The sequence below is a fragment of the Doryrhamphus excisus genome, chromosome 7 (assembly GCF_030265055.1).
Source record: "Doryrhamphus excisus isolate RoL2022-K1 chromosome 7, RoL_Dexc_1.0, whole genome shotgun sequence".
Classification (NCBI taxonomy): domain Eukaryota; kingdom Metazoa; phylum Chordata; class Actinopteri; order Syngnathiformes; family Syngnathidae; genus Doryrhamphus; species Doryrhamphus excisus.
The window spans coordinates 17,285,226-17,300,733 of record NC_080472.1 but is presented as its reverse complement, the minus strand read 5'-3'; the positions used below and the strand labels follow the sequence as shown (position 1 = coordinate 17,300,733).

General features: G+C 42.2%; 2 protein-coding genes across 4 annotated transcripts; both read left to right on the top strand.

Annotated features, from left to right (window-relative positions):
- The first annotated feature begins 7,311 nt into the window (after positions 1–7,311).
- On the top strand, positions 7,312–7,900 carry LOC131132368 (small integral membrane protein 30-like). The gene has a single exon (XM_058077950.1). It carries the CDS (start codon positions 7,387–7,389, stop codon positions 7,576–7,578), a length of 192 nt encoding a protein of 63 aa, XP_057933933.1. The 5' UTR covers positions 7,312–7,386; the 3' UTR covers positions 7,579–7,900.
- A 160-nt stretch (positions 7,901–8,060) lies between these two features.
- On the top strand, positions 8,061–12,730 carry gpr85 (G protein-coupled receptor 85). Of its 3 annotated transcripts, none has more exons than XM_058077949.1 (3): positions 8,061–8,290; positions 10,051–10,211; positions 10,714–12,730. In XM_058077949.1, the coding sequence occupies exon 3, from the start codon at positions 10,886–10,888 to the stop codon at positions 12,017–12,019; it is 1,134 nt and encodes a 377-aa protein (XP_057933932.1). In that variant the 5' UTR covers positions 8,061–8,290; positions 10,051–10,211; positions 10,714–10,885; the 3' UTR covers positions 12,020–12,730. The 3 variants fall into 3 exon arrangements, with proteins under 3 accessions (XP_057933932.1, XP_057933931.1, XP_057933930.1); XM_058077948.1 differs by lacking the exon at positions 8,061–8,290 and having other exon boundaries at positions 9,666–10,211; positions 10,714–12,021; positions 12,106–12,730; XM_058077947.1 differs by lacking the exon at positions 8,061–8,290 and having other exon boundaries at positions 9,668–10,211.
- Positions 12,731–15,508: the final 2,778 nt, after the last annotated feature.

The window sequence follows — 15,508 nt, the reverse complement described above, 5'->3', positions numbered from 1 at the left end:
CCTCGAATTTCATGCATTGATCCATCAAAATTAATGAAATTACTCCTTTGGGTGTCAAATATTAAAATATAAAATATACCCCCAATCAATACCCAATCAATACCCCCTCAACCACGCTTGAGAAACTGATAATATGTATTTATTCGTCTGTACTTTCACAATTTCCATGGAAATTACTCCTTTGGGTGTATTTGGGTGTAAGTATTAAAATATAAAATATTTTCACATTTTTGCATGCGAGTGTGAATGGTTGTTTGTCTATATGTGCCCTGTGATTGGCTGGCAACCAGTCCAGGGTTTACCCCGCCTCTCGCCTGAAGACAGCTGGGATAGGCTCCAGCGACCCTTGTGAGGATAAGTGGTAGATTAATGAAAATCATTAGATTCATATTTCATAAACTAATGTACTAACTAACTAACTAACTTGTCATTGCTACAAAATCCTCAGTGGACAAGTGGTTAGCATGTTGGCCAAACAGGAGATCAGGTTCGATTCTCAGCTTGGGTGTCTCTGTGTGGAGTTTGCATGTTTTGTAACATGTTTTTTGCAGGTACTTTGGTTTCCTCCAAACAAATAAACTATCACTACTTCCTGGACGTCATTTGATCCTGCAGAGAATACCTACAGTAGAGAACAGCAGCAGGACAGAGATTAATTACAGGGAGAAAGCATGGAAAATCTTGCTGTTGTTGCCGGGATTACATTAAACCCAAACTCATCTTAAGTAACCTGATGCAGCTCCTTGGGTCATCGTGTCTACACATGCCCGGGCACGCACATGAGCTTAACACACAGCACAGCCAGACGACTGCACAAGCCTCATCGGAACTGATGCGAGGCGGAGAATTATGTAATCTTATGAAAAACACGACAGTGACCCTCAGCCAATGGCTCATTTTTTTTCCTGGAAAAGGCACTGTTCTTTGTCGACTGCCACTACTTGTTTGGAAGAAGGTAGACAACTATTATGTGCTTCAGCAATTTGAGGAATGGGAACTATCCAGAAAACAAATCATAATTCACTATAATGTTTCATTGCTCTCTGAATGTGAAGTCCATGTTAAAACACAAACTCAAGCGTTCTCCTGCATTTGTTATGGATGTCCGATATTATCAGCTGATATTGGCATAAAATTAATTAATAAATATAATTTATTCAGGTTAGTTTGAGTATAGAAAACCTGTTGATGACTTTCTAAATGTGTAAATATGAACCCTGTAGACATGACATGTTACCCCAATATCCTATTATGCTTTCTTTACATCACATATCGCATAACAGATGGCCACCGCTAGCATAGCAAGCTAAAGAGCTAACCTGTTTGCGTCACAAATTTACTTACTCTAAACCTAAAGGGGACCTATGCTTTTTCCACTTTTCTGACGTATACAGTAAATGTTGTTCGAATGTTGTATTCTCGTGTTAAACGATGGCAAAGTTTCAGATAATGAGGTTTGCGCAAAGAAGTTTGGGATAGTTCTGAATGCTCGGTTTCAGAGAGTTTTCATTCAACACCAAGCTTTGTAACTTCCTTATATGGGCATGCCCAGACACATAGAATGTGCATACATGGAGCAGAAAAATGACAAATTTACAAAGTAGGGTTTTGGCAGCTGTCCACAAGTCCTCGGGAGCCCTTGGGAGTGTGACCAATTACAGCAGAGTGAGCTATGAGCAATGAGCATAACAGGTCCCCTTTAAGAAATACGGCACCTGTTGATGACTTTCTAAATGTGTTGTAACATTATTAGAACCCTGTAGACATGACATGACACCCCAATATCCCATTATGCTTTGTTTACATCACATAGCGCAGGCATGGGCATAACAGATGGCAGCCGCTAGCATAGAAAGCTAAAGAGCTAACCTGTTAGCCTCGCAAATTTACTTATTCTAAACCAAAAGAGGACCGATTATGCTTTTTTTACTTTTCTGACATATACAATAAATGTTGTTAGAATCTCGTGTTAAACGATGGCACCAAGCTTTGTAACTTCCTTATATGGGCATGCTCAGACACATAGAATGTGCATACATGGAGCAGAAAAATGACAAATTTACAAAGTAGGGTTTCGGCAGCTGTCCACAAGTCCTCGGGAGCCCTTGGGAGTGTGACCAATTACAGCACAGTGAGCTATGAGCAATGAGCATAACAGATCCCCTTTAAGAAATACTGCATATGACTTGTCTTTCAATGATTATTTTCATAAATAATAGGCCACAAAAAAGGCAATCATTTATTAATTATGTTTTGAAAAACGCAAAATAGTGAGGAAGGGACAAGTGTATGTTTACAGTCTTGAATTATTTCCTAATTTTGCCTGATTTAGGGCGGCAACTAACAATTATTTTCTTACTTGATTAACATGACGTTTGTATTTTCGGTTAATCAAGTAATCAGTGCGGCTAGTTTTCACCGCAGGCCGCAGCTTCACCTGAAATGTGTGTACAACCGGAATGTCTTATGTCTTAGAAAACGTTTTCGCCTCTCATCCAAGCTGGCTTCATCATTTCATGCTCAATGAATAGGTAGGACAGCTCTACTCTGAGGGGATAGTGCAAGATCCAAGCATTTATCCTCTCAGGTTGAAGCAGGTTGACATCTGTGACCTTGACGGGTCAAATCGATATGAACCAAACACAAACACTTAGTGGCTTGGCCCACAACAAAAAACAAAAAAGTGGAAAAAATGGTGATCACTGTTTTGCAAAGCTTGTGTGTATGCTTTTTTTTTTTTTAACCCTTTTTAGGCACACTTCTACACTGTTTATATATTATTCATTCATTCATTTTCTACCGCTTATCCTCACGAGGGTCGGAAGGGGTGCTGAAGCCTATCCCAGCTGTCTTCGAGCGAGAGGCGGGGTACACCCTGGACTGGTGGCCAGCCAATCACAGGCCACATATAGACAAACAGAGTCGCCAATTAACCTAGCATGTTTTTGGAATGTGGGAGGAAACCGGAATACCCGGAGAAAACCCCACGCATGCACGGGGAGAACATGCAAACTCCACACAAAGAAGGCAGAGGGTGGGATTGAACTCAGGTCTCCAAGCTGTGAGGTCTGCCTGCTAACCACTCGACCGTCGTGCAGCCCTTAAATATTATTATTATTATTAAACAATATATTTATCTATTGTTACTCATTCATTCATTCATTTTCTACCGCTTATTCCTCACGAGGGTCGCGGGGGTGCTGGAGCCTATCCCAGCTGTCTTCGGGCGAGAGGCGGGGTACACCCTGGACTGGTCGCCAGCCAATCACAGGGCACATATAGTCAAACAACCATTCACACTCACATTCATACCTATGGACAATTTGGACTCGCCAATTAACCTAGCATGTTTTTGGAATGTGGGAGGAAACCGGAGTACCCAGAGAAAACCCACGCACGCACGGGAAACCCTAACCCTAACTCTGCACAGAGATGGCCGAGGGTGGAATTGAACCCTAGGTCTGCGCACTAACCACTAGACCGCCGTGCCGCCCTCTATTGTTACTATTATTGTATAATATGATATATAGTTTTGCCTAAAACACAAATATAATTCCTCTATTCAGATTGTAAACATGCAGTTTCCAATGACTTTAATATCCCACCTCAGGAAGAATCACTGGTTATTTGTGTAAAAGAAGCATAATGTGTTCATTGCATGACATGAATTTGAGGGAAGAGCTGTTGCTTCTATCTGGATCGCTAATGAAGTGCTGGATAATATCGAGATGTAGCTAAGAAAGCCAATATGGAGCATCTCTACTATTTGTGCATGCAAGGAGAAAGACTGAAGACTTGGCTCTCGTCCCTGTACTTTCTCTAAGTCAGACTGATTGGCTTGGATGGCGTCCCAAAACGGCGGCTCATTGGTATGTACGGGTGGTCAACCGGCGGGACAACAAACGCCGGCTTTGCTTCCAACGTGACGGTTTTACACACATCCTGGAACAATGTAGGAAAATTGCTCGGATGAGGTAACTCTTATCTGTTTCCACCGGTGTGGCCTCTGCTGAGAATGCCTTGACCCGACTGTAGGAGGGAAAGGACGGACGTAAGCTGAAAAATATCTGCAAGGCTTGACACGGCAGGCCTCCTGCTTCAATCTGTAATTACCAACAGTGCAATCAGCGGCCTCGTTAATTTCCCCTGACTGGCAGCAGCTGACGGCTCAATAGCAGAGAATGCACTGGTACAACTTCATAAGTAAATGGAACGGACGTCTCGGAGTCGTCTTCGGCCCACAGAGGCTGCAAAATTATACACATTATATGAACACTTGCACTTGACAGATGTACTGTCTGGAATCATTTTTCTATGAATGACTTGTCTTTCAGTTGGTTCCTTTAGGGGTATCTGAACTCCTATGAACAAAAAAACTGGGTTGGGCAAATTCTTTAAAAGGAAAACAAATCTTGGATGAGGTGTAAATGTCTGAATTACTCCAAGAATTTATTCATGATGTGATCTTTTTTATTTTTATTATATATAACAGTCTGACTCACAGTGTCATTTTACTGACAACAACACTAAATTCATCACACATCAACTTAACCCGCCAAAAGTATACCCCATAAATATAAAAACATGTTCATTCATTCATTCATTTTCTACCGCTTTTCCTCACGAGGGTCGCGGGGGGTGCTGGAGCCTATCCCAGCTGTCTTCGGGCGTAAGGCGGGGTACACCCTAGACTGGTCGCCAGCCAATCACAGGGCACATATAGACAAACAACCATTCACACTCACATTCATACCTATGGACAATTTGGAGTCGCCAATTAACCTAGCATGTTTTTGGAATGTGGGAGGAAACCGGAGTACCCGGAGAAAACCCACGCATGCACGGGGAGAACATGCAAACTCCACACAGAGATGCCCGAGGGTGGGATTGAACCCTGGTCTCCTAGCTGTGAGGTCTGCGCGCTAACCCCTAGACCACTTGTCCGCCTAAAACATGTTATGACTTTAAAATTAAAAAAATGAATTATAAAGTTTTTGCATGAGGAATTGCATCTGAGCAATCAAACCATTGATTGGGGTGCTGCAATGACGTCAGCCTCCCTCTGGGCTCCTCTGGTGGACAGAGGCAGCATTGCAGCTGCAATGAACTGCTCTTCTGGTAGTAATGCATTATTGGTAGATGTTAAAATAGCTTCTGTTTGTTATTTTAAACTTGTATTGCTTCCTATGTACCTTTCCGATGTTAAGTTGCTGTGTGATGAGTTTAATGTTGTTTGTAAAATGTCACAGTGAGTCAGACTTATATTGGGTAATGACTTGTGTGCACCACAATATGTCATTTTATGATGTGGATACATGTGGAATATTCACCGGCGTGGTCTATACATATGATTTTACATATTATACATATATATATAAATTTAGTAGGTGCAGTTTATTCACTGTAATGTATGGTATGCTGTAGGCACTTAAATATGCTTGTCAAAGATTTGTCTATGAAAAGTACATAGGTTATTGTTAGCTGGATGAGTTGAGCTATTTGGTGTTGGTGTAAGCTATTTTTTACGACACCCTTATTTTGTTATAAGTAAACAGGATGTAGCCCGCGGCACTCTTATTTAGAAAGGCCAGAAGTGTGCTGTGTGGGTTGAAAAGGTGCCCTGGCTGTTGTTAAACAAGGCTAGCTGTGCACATGCATGAACCTACTGTACCACCGATAGCCGTAGCTCCCGTCCTTTATTTACACCAAACTTCCACATCAGCTAACATCCTGAAACTGGTTAGACTTGCATGAGACAGACATCATTTATTGCTTGGCTTCCCTGGTTCTGACAACTTAGAGGAAGTTTGAAGTAGCGCAAAGAACGGGACCTTCTACACCATGAATCTGTATATCATATACCATTATATATCATTTCATTGTATTTATTTGCTTTACTGTGCAATAGATCTCTCATTTTTCCCCCCCTTTTTTTTTTACATCTTATGACACAATTGCCTGCTACTTGACTGCAGTAGCACACTAATGGAGAAGCACTTAACAAGCAAGCAACACTGCTGTGTTGCCAAGAGTGCAGCAACCTCACTCACATCAATATCTGTGAAAAATTCCATCGCTTTCTGTTTTTTGCAGCTGTGATTTGTGCATGTGTGCATTTTCATAGCAATGCGCAATGCAGATGATAAAGCAACCACATGATTGTGTTCATCATAGCAAGGCGTAGAGGTGACATTTTCACTATGAAATGAAATGTGATGAGCTATCAATCTCCCTTGCATATATTGCACACACACACACACACACAAATATATATATATAAATGCATAGTGACTCAATGTGATGTACTTTGCTGTCAGCTAGATTTGATGCAGGGCACTCCTCGCAGTGCATCTGAAGAAAACTTGATCACCTTGAGGAAACGCCCGTTTAGATCGTGTCTGCGGGCGTCCCATCTATTTTGGAAAAAAATGATGCAAATGAAATGGAGCCTCCAAAAAGGGCCCGAACAATCATATTTTCAACATGTTGCAAGGCCAGGTAGACAACAGCTGCACATGTATTGCTCTCTGCAGGGTTGCAGTCCCTCCAGATGCCCTCATTAAATTTGGGGAGGTTTAACGACAACATCGTTGCTCTTGAAGTGAAAACACCCAGATGGACGGTTACTACTGCACACAACACAATAACAACTTCAAGCACTGATGAGTCACCGAGTCAAATTATTTCATGTTTTCTAACCAACAATGCAGTGTTGAATTGATTAGCATTCAACAAATCAACACGACAAGATGCGTATTTGTCACACCACCATGAATTCCTTTTTTACTTTTTTTTTTTGCACCTTTGCAATGAATTTAATTCATTCCACATCCCTGAATGGGTATGAGTCAGTGTGGTCCATCTCCCCATTCGGTCTTTTCAGGTCATGTTGTGTATTTCAACACATAAGACACAGGAAAATCCATTTGACACGTCCCTTTTGCTGTGTGCAATTTATAATGGATGGTGCACAGGAGCACTGCAAAAGCAGCAATCACTTCAAAGGGTCTGATTTCAGTGGTTTGCAGGAAATCAATTTCACAGTCTAATTAATCACTGGGGACAAATATTTGTCTCAACATTGTGAAAAGTGATTGAGAAAGAGTAAGGGTTTAGAAACAGAAGTAATAAGCACATACATCTATATCAAACAGTACGGTAATGTAAAGTTATATCAAGATTTAAACTCAACCAGCAGTTGTTATCGCAATCTAAATTTAAAAAATACACATTTTAAAGGTATTAGTCAAAGAAGGCGTGTCTCACAGAAAAGCTGCATTGCTATTGGCTGACCACTACCGGAAGTTTCGCGCTTGTGTCAGATGACTGTGACGCAACACCCCGGCTTCCCGGAAGCAAGCGACAAAACAACACAGGGTCCCAAACATGAGCCTCAAACTCGAATTCCCCCGCGTTACACCGGCGCTTGCCTGTCTAACGTTCCTCCAGACGGTCACCCCCGCGGAGGCGTACGATGCGGGCGACGCGGTGGCCTTGCTGCTGGGAACTGTCGTCACCATGGTGGGTTTCTGCGCCTGCCTGGGCTGGTACGCACGGAAAAGGAACAGACTGCTGTGAGGAAGGATCGTCTGCTTCTGCGCTTTGCTGGCTTGTTGTGGTCCAACACATAACTGTATATAAATACATCTCCTTCTGTGGACATCTTGGAGCAAAGTTTGGACCAAGACGTACTTAAATTGGAGCTGGAAACACGTGATGGAGAAAAACCGGAAGTAAACATCACATCACGATGCACTCCGGTTTATAATCACCAAAGGCTGCTGTTGCTTTGTTGCAAAAATACTCAAGATTACTTAAGATTCTCGCTTTTTAAATTGTCATTGCTCAGTGTGTGTTTGCAACACCATTGCTATTGTCAAAATAAAAGTACATAAGCCATGACGTGTTCATTTTTCCCACCTGAAAATTACGGTTTTATTTGTAGTCAACCTCAGTGCCCTGTATTTAGGACAGAACAATATAATGGCAGAAAATAGTAGGAACAGACGTCAACCGGAAGTGGGGAAGATCTATAATGTTACACACAACTAAACATTATAGCTTGAAAATGAGAAACAACTGGCAAGAATGTTACAAAAAAGAAATGCTAAGTGTATATATTAAGAATAAACCCATGTTTTTTTGTGTGAAAATACATCAAAACGAAAGCTAAGTTAGCTAATGTTAATGTTAAGTTAGCTAATGTTAAAGCTAACATTAGCTTGTTTTTGCATTTTCCCGGCTGGACAGGCTCACTAGCTCACTGACTGAAGACAATATGTGTCCTAGGGTAAGTTTTTTTTGTGTGAAAATCCTTCAAAACGAAAGCTAAGTGCTACATATCCTTGTTTTATTTTCTTGGATGGACAGGATCACAAGCTCACTGACCGGGGTAGCATATGTGTCTTGGGGTACGTTTGTTGTATGGTTGTTATTAATTCATGTTTCATAGCTCAGGTACAAGAAAAAGCACATTGTCCCACACGCTTGGCATCGGGCCTCTGCATACAAACATATATGACTCCACTCCTATGAATTTGTGATGCTACCCAGCCAGGAAGGGTGAACAACAGTGAGCAAAGTGCTTGTCAATTATGCATCTACAGTACATGGGAAGCATTTTTACCTCAAGTGAACTTGCCAGCCTGATTTAACCCGTCACGGTGCAACATGAGAGCTTCCAGCAGCCAGCACCGCTCCATTTAGCATTCAAACTACTCACCATTAGCTGTAATCGGTAATACAAGTCAAGTCAATTGTATTTATACAGAACTTTGGACTGCTGATATGTACTAGAACGCCACATGAAGAACCATGTAGCGACAAGGGGAAGGGGAAAAAAAAAACATATTTAGAAAATGTTTTCCTTACCTCCATCTTCAGTTTTCACTACTAAAGATAAGTAAATAAATATGATTGCAGATGTCACTTGCTTATAAAAGTTGTTTATCCGTGCCCTGTTAATATTTTGTGGTATTTTTATTTAATTTGGTCATGTTTCTGTGGTTTGTGCGAAATTCATTTCAGAGCATAATCACCAAGGACATATTCAATGAAATGGCAAATCTGTGGGCTGGGCACAAAGGATGCCCTTGCAGACCGATTGTACCGATTGCAGAAAGATTGTATAGTATTAGGGTGTTTTACATTTGTATTTGTTTAATATTGACGGTTCTGTAACCTTTAAATTACCTTTAATTAAAAATGGTAATGGTTTTATTTCATTTGAACATGCATCAGATTACAATTGAATGCATCACATAATCAGTTCACAGTTCCACATGTCCAAAAGGAGTAGGAAGAAGCAAAGCTTATTAAATCCTACCCCTCCACCTGGTACTTTTACAATCAAACTGTTACATTTGTTCACTTCCTGCTTTCCTAATATAGTTTAAGGTTTATTATTATTATTTTAAGTTTTTATTTTATTTTTTTTAAATGAGCATATATCTAAATATATAGGTGATTTTTGTGATTAAAATGTGGATTTTTTTTTGGGGGGGGGGGGGGTTTAATAAGCTTTGCTCCTTTTGGACATGTGGAACTGTGAACTGATTATGTGATCACTCAATTGTAATCTGATGCATATTCAAATGAAATAAAACCATTACCATTACCAAGTTATTTGCATAATGCAGTGTAAAAGTGTATATTTAAGCAGTGTGTCATGAGCAGAGGAGGTGCAGTGGTTTCTACTGGGCAGCAGAGGCCCCGTAGAGCGGATGAGAGAGACGAAGCTACCGCTGCTTTCTGCTGCTGCTGCAACAAGAGACAGGACGCGTCTTGGATCACAAATAGAGATGCAGGGCGCATGCGCACTGCTCTCCGTTTACTGTATGATATTCGCCGTGGTGGAAAAAAGGGGGGCAGGAGGCAACAATCGGGGTTTTTGAAAGCAGCAAAAAAAAAAAAAAAAAAAAAAAAACACGACGAAATCATCTTTTGGATGGGGTGTTAAAAACGGACCTTTATCAACAGGTAGAATTTGGATTCATCTCCCGTGATTACCGCTTTTATTTTTATTTTTTATTTTTATTTTCTTTTATGGAGGCTGTGGACATGATTCGGGTCTCGTCGACGTGAGGATCGGCGCCGCTGTTGTGTTTTATCGAAGCAAGTAAGACGCTGAGATTGCTCCATCATCGAATCCTGCTGCTTTTTTTCCATCTTTGACACTGGCTGGAGGACGATTTATTTTATCACAAAAAGCCGTAAGTACATTGTTGTTATGTTAATTATGACAAGGAAGGGTGCTAGTGTGTTTCTATTGTCGCTAATCGTCATTTTTGGCCTGTATTATGCAAATGAGTCGACTATATGCAATAATACGTCTTCATTTGGAGCTGACTCGATGCTTATAGGTGCTTTATTACGTGAGATAGGGCGACTTTATTTGCTTGTGCAGGCTGCAGGGTGTGATCGAGAGCACCTTATTTTTTTTTTTTTTTTGGAGGGGGGAGCTGCATTTCTCTCACTCGCTCTTGCGTTTAAAAAACGTAGCTTTTTAAACGCCCTCCCCACTGCGCCTAGTCAAACGATACAGTGTACACTGCCATTGTTGTCTGTGTGTGTTTTGATGTGAAGGGGATGACTAATTGAATGTCAGACAGTTAAATATGACGTTCTAGAATGTGACAGTGCTGTTGGAGACAATGCAGTGGCTGAGTGGTGATAGGCGGATGATTTTTTTCCCTTCGTTTTGCTTCCTTTTAGGTGTGATGAGACAAAGGAACAAAGGATGCCTTAGAGGAGAGGTTGCCTATAAGCCCGGAAACCTCCTCAAAGCACACCGCAGCCAAATGGATCTAACGCCTCCCCTCGCCGCCGCCGCCGCCACCTCCTCCAGATCATGATACTAGGCTGAAGCTATCCCCCGCTTATCTTTATGATCCCTCCTCCATCTATGGCGAACTATAGCCATGCAGGGGACCACACCATCTTGCAGAATGTCTCTCCTCTCGCCACGTTCCTTAAACTGACCTCCCTGGGTTTCATCATCGGCGTCGGTGTGGTCGGGAACCTCCTGATCTCCATACTGCTGGTCAAAGACAAGAGCCTGCACCGAGCACCTTACTACTTCCTGCTGGACCTGTGCGCCTCTGACATCCTGCGCTCGGCCATCTGCTTCCCCTTCGTCTTCACCTCGGTCAAGAATGGCTCGGCGTGGAGTTACGGCACGTTGACCTGCAAGGTGATCGCCTTCCTGGGCGTGCTGTCTTGTTTCCACACGGCGTTCATGCTCTTCTGCGTTAGCGTCACGCGCTACCTGGCCATCGCCCACCACCGCTTCTACACCAAGAGGCTCACCTTCTGGACCTGCCTGGCCGTCATCTGCATGGTGTGGACGCTGTCGGTGGCCATGGCCTTCCCGCCGGTGCTCGACGTGGGCACCTACTCGTTCATCCAGGAGGAGGACCAGTGCACCTTCCAGCACCGCTCCTTCCGGGCCAACGACTCGCTGGGCTTCATGCTGCTCCTGGCGCTCATCCTGCTGGCCACACAGCTGGTTTACCTCAAGCTCATCTTCTTTGTCCACGATCGCCGAAAAATGAAGCCGGTCCAGTTTGTGCCTGCCGTCAGCCAGAACTGGACCTTCCACGGGCCCGGGGCGAGCGGGCAGGCGGCCGCCAACTGGCTGGCCGGATTCGGTCGAGGCCCGACTCCGCCTACTTTGCTGGGTATCAGGCAGAACAGCAACGCAGCGGGCCGCAGGCGTCTCCTGGTGTTGGATGAGTTCAAAACAGAGAAGAGGATTAGTAGGATGTTCTACATCATGACCTTTTTCTTCCTGGCGCTCTGGGGGCCTTATCTGGTGGCCTGCTACTGGCGGGTGTTCGCCAGGGGTCCCGTGGTCCCGGCAGGCTACCTGACGGCCGCCGTGTGGATGAGCTTTGCCCAAGCCGGGGTCAACCCGTTCATCTGCATCTTCTCCAACAGAGAGCTGCGGCGCTGCTTCAGCACTACGCTCCTCTACTGCCGGAAATCCAGGTTACCACGGGAACCCTACTGCGTTATATGAAGGTTTATACCCCACCCCCCACCCTCCCTTCCTCATCAATCGGGGCTCTTGTACAGCTCTTTTTCCTCTCTCTTTTTCTCTGCTAGCTTTTCTCCTCGTCCCTCCTTTCCAGTGCCAATCATTGGTGATCCCAAATAAAGGAGGAGTGCAACAGGGCTCTGTGGATCGTCCCCTGTTGTTTAAAACGGAAGGCCATGCCCGTGCAGAGAAGCAAAAAGTTGAAAAAGTCAACAACAAAAAAAAAATAGGAAAAAAAAAAAGACAAAAACAAAACAAAGTCTTTGGATTTTTTCAAGATTATTCTGTGAGGTGTGAAATATATATTAAAAAAAAAAGAAATGATACTCCTCAAGGAATCACTGGTTTTACATTTTCAAGAGTTGCACTACTAAAAAAAAAAAAAAAAAAAAAGACTTTTTTTGCTGTTGTTGTTGCAAGGACAACGTTTATTCCCTCCTAAACAATGAATGCTTTAATTTGCAACAGACTACACACAAAAATCGCTGTAAGTAAGGCAAATGGTGTTGGGGCGACACCACCACAGGAGGATGAAGTGGTTTTAATGTAAGTGGTAACCTTTTTTTATTTATAAACGGACGGGCTTAAAAAACAGTTTTTGATGTGAAGTTTCAACTAGCATTGCTATCATGTAGTTTTATCCATACAGTATGTCCCTATAATAGTGTCTGGCATTGTTATTTTTATTTTACAGTGGGGGGGCGGGTGGGATACTCATTTTTCTTATAAAAAAAAAAAGTTTTGGGAACAAATGTGTGCTTAAAAAAGACTGAAGATAAATGTGTCATCATATCCATGTACCCTCAACACATATTGTTACTGATGCCACTCCGGGTGTTCTTGCCTTAATGGTTATGATTTAATGCACTCCTATGAAGTCATTCTTTGGATGCAAAGGGATTTATTATTATTTTAATCACATAAGGTGCATGTTTGTTTTTCAAAAGCTGGTCCATTCACTTTTTATTATTAGAATTCTTTTTACTGTGCAAAATTCCGCCCACTGCAGGCAGGGTGTGTGTGTATGTGTGTGTGTGTGTGTGTGTGTGTGTGCATCAAACACTTCAAGACCTTCAAGAGCCTTAGTATGATATCTTGCACAATTTGTAAAAAAAAAAAAAGGTCAAAAGACAAAAAAGGGGGGGACATTTAAGGCACACTCTTGTTTCTACTTTCCCTACATTTGCTCTCGCTACTGATTGTTTTGAAATTACTTTCTCCCAATCTCTCGTGGCCATTTTTTACTTTGTTTCGTTTGGGAATAATTACTCTGTGTTCCTTTTTGTAAATTATAGATGGTGTGTCAGTATGTGAGTCTTTCATTACTTTTTGGAGTCCCGAATGTGAGTACAGTTTCAGTTTAGGATTGCATTTTTCGCTGAAAGTTAACTGTGTAAATCTGTTGCTTTTTTTTCCAAAAATAAAAAAGGAAGTTTCTCATTTTGCAACATGGTTTATTTGATATATTGCTAATATGTGTTTTGGGATTACAGTCGTCCCTCGTTTATAGCCATTAATTGGTTCCAGAACCGACCGTGTTAAATATACTGTATGATTCAATCTTAATAAATGGAATATTTTGGTAGTTCGAGCATAGAGCACTGTAGACATGAAATAACATGCCTATAGTCAACTTCACACTCCTTTATTCATATGCTGCAGGGACTCGAGTCTGCCACTCTTCAACTTAAGAATCCAAAAACTTACCACTTCCACACAGGATGGGAGGAGAACCTTTTTCACTTTTATCGTGTTGGACATGCCATGGCTGACTTCATGTCTACCACAAACACAGATCATTAATTCATTTAAGAAAAAATGCAATATTGCGAAGGACGACTGTATTTTGCAATTTTTTTTCAATTTAGTCCTGCAAAAATGACTAAAAGAACCCAAAAAACACGGAAACTCACATCTCAGAGCATTGAATCGATCACAACTGGGCTGGACGACTAGACAGGACAGCGTGCTCTATCTGGTCTGTCGGGGGAAAAGAGGCAAAATGTCTTTTAAGACAACCAGAGCAGTCCAAATGCGATGGATTCAGTGACCTGGATGAATGAAAAGGCATGGAAACTCACCATTCTTAAAGGGATTGCTCAAATGTATTTATGTGTTGATCGCTGAAATGTGACACTTATGTCAATGCCAGTGATCTTAAAGGGGACCTGTTATGCTCATTTTCCTCTGTATTGAGTTGTGGACTCCTGTAGAGCAGACACACACAATAACCCGCACAAAAAAACATAGATCTTCCAGCACCTGCACCTATTCCAGCTGTATTTCCTTGGATTTGTCTGTTTTCATTTATTCCACCCATGGCCCACCTCCGGGCACGCCCACGCCGCTGTACTTCCTAACGACAAACTCACGCCACTTTCTGATATAGTGGGTATAAGAGTTGATAATAAATGACTAACGTCTTTGGAGAGCTAATTGAAAATGGTTTAGGAGCTACTGGCAGCTCATGAGCTAAAGGCTGGAGACCCCTGATTTACCATATGGTGCTCCTCCAACCTCGCCTGCCCGAGGAGGAGCACTCATTGTTGGACACACTTTGTCAAATGCACCGCTGGTGCTGTGGAGCTCAGAAGCCGGAAGTGAGGGCGCTGAGAGAGCACACTGCTTCTGGCTTCAGTAACAGTTGAGCTGATATTTCACGTTATTGTTCACAAAAACAGTCCCGTGTGAAATGCCATTGACAGAAGAAAATATTTTAATATTTTTCTCTTGCTTCAATAACTTATGCCTGAGCTTGCTTTGTAAACAGAGAAGCAGAGGTTAGGGGAGGGCAGGCAGTGCATCGCGCCTACAGCCATGCCCATATAAGGAAGCCTGCTCCTCTGTGACATCACAAAGGAACAGTTTTGCAACGCCCTCTGAAACCAAGCGTTTTGACCCATTCCAAACCTCATTATCTGCAGTGCATCATGCCTACAGCAATGCCCATATAAGGAATACTGCTCCTCTGTGACATCACAAAGGAACAGTTTTGCAACACCCTCTGAAACCAGGCGTTTTGACCCATTCCAAACCTCATTATCTGAAACTTTGGCATCATTTAACACCAGAATACAACATTCTAACTATATTTATAGGTTATAAAAGTGGAAAAAGCATAATAGGTCTCCTTTAAGATGAAGTGATATGGAATACAATTGGTTTGGTCTTTTCACTCTGTTTCATATCCTGTTGCTTGCATTCACGCTTGTGGTTCAGTACTCTAGTGTGCTCTTTGGTAATTTGGTGCAGACTAGTTGTTCCACGTAATATCGTATGATAATCAATATAGTGCACGAAGGCAAACAATTGAGGCAAACAATTTTCCTCGAAAACCAGGCCATTGGAAAAAACGAGGTTTGACTTTATTCCAAATTAAAATGCCTTCTGCTAGTTTGAATATGTAGGTTATTTTCATACTCTGCTGTATTGACCTTGTTGGAATTCATAAAAAGATTGCTCCTTCCTCTA

Excerpts from the sequence above, each read along its gene's own strand:
- LOC131132368 (XM_058077950.1), top strand. The coding sequence starts at position 7,387 with ATGAGCCTCAAACTCGAATTCCCCCGCGTTACACCGGCGCTTGCCTGT.
- gpr85 (XM_058077949.1), top strand. The coding sequence starts at position 10,886 with ATGATCCCTCCTCCATCTATGGCGAACTATAGCCATGCAGGGGACCAC.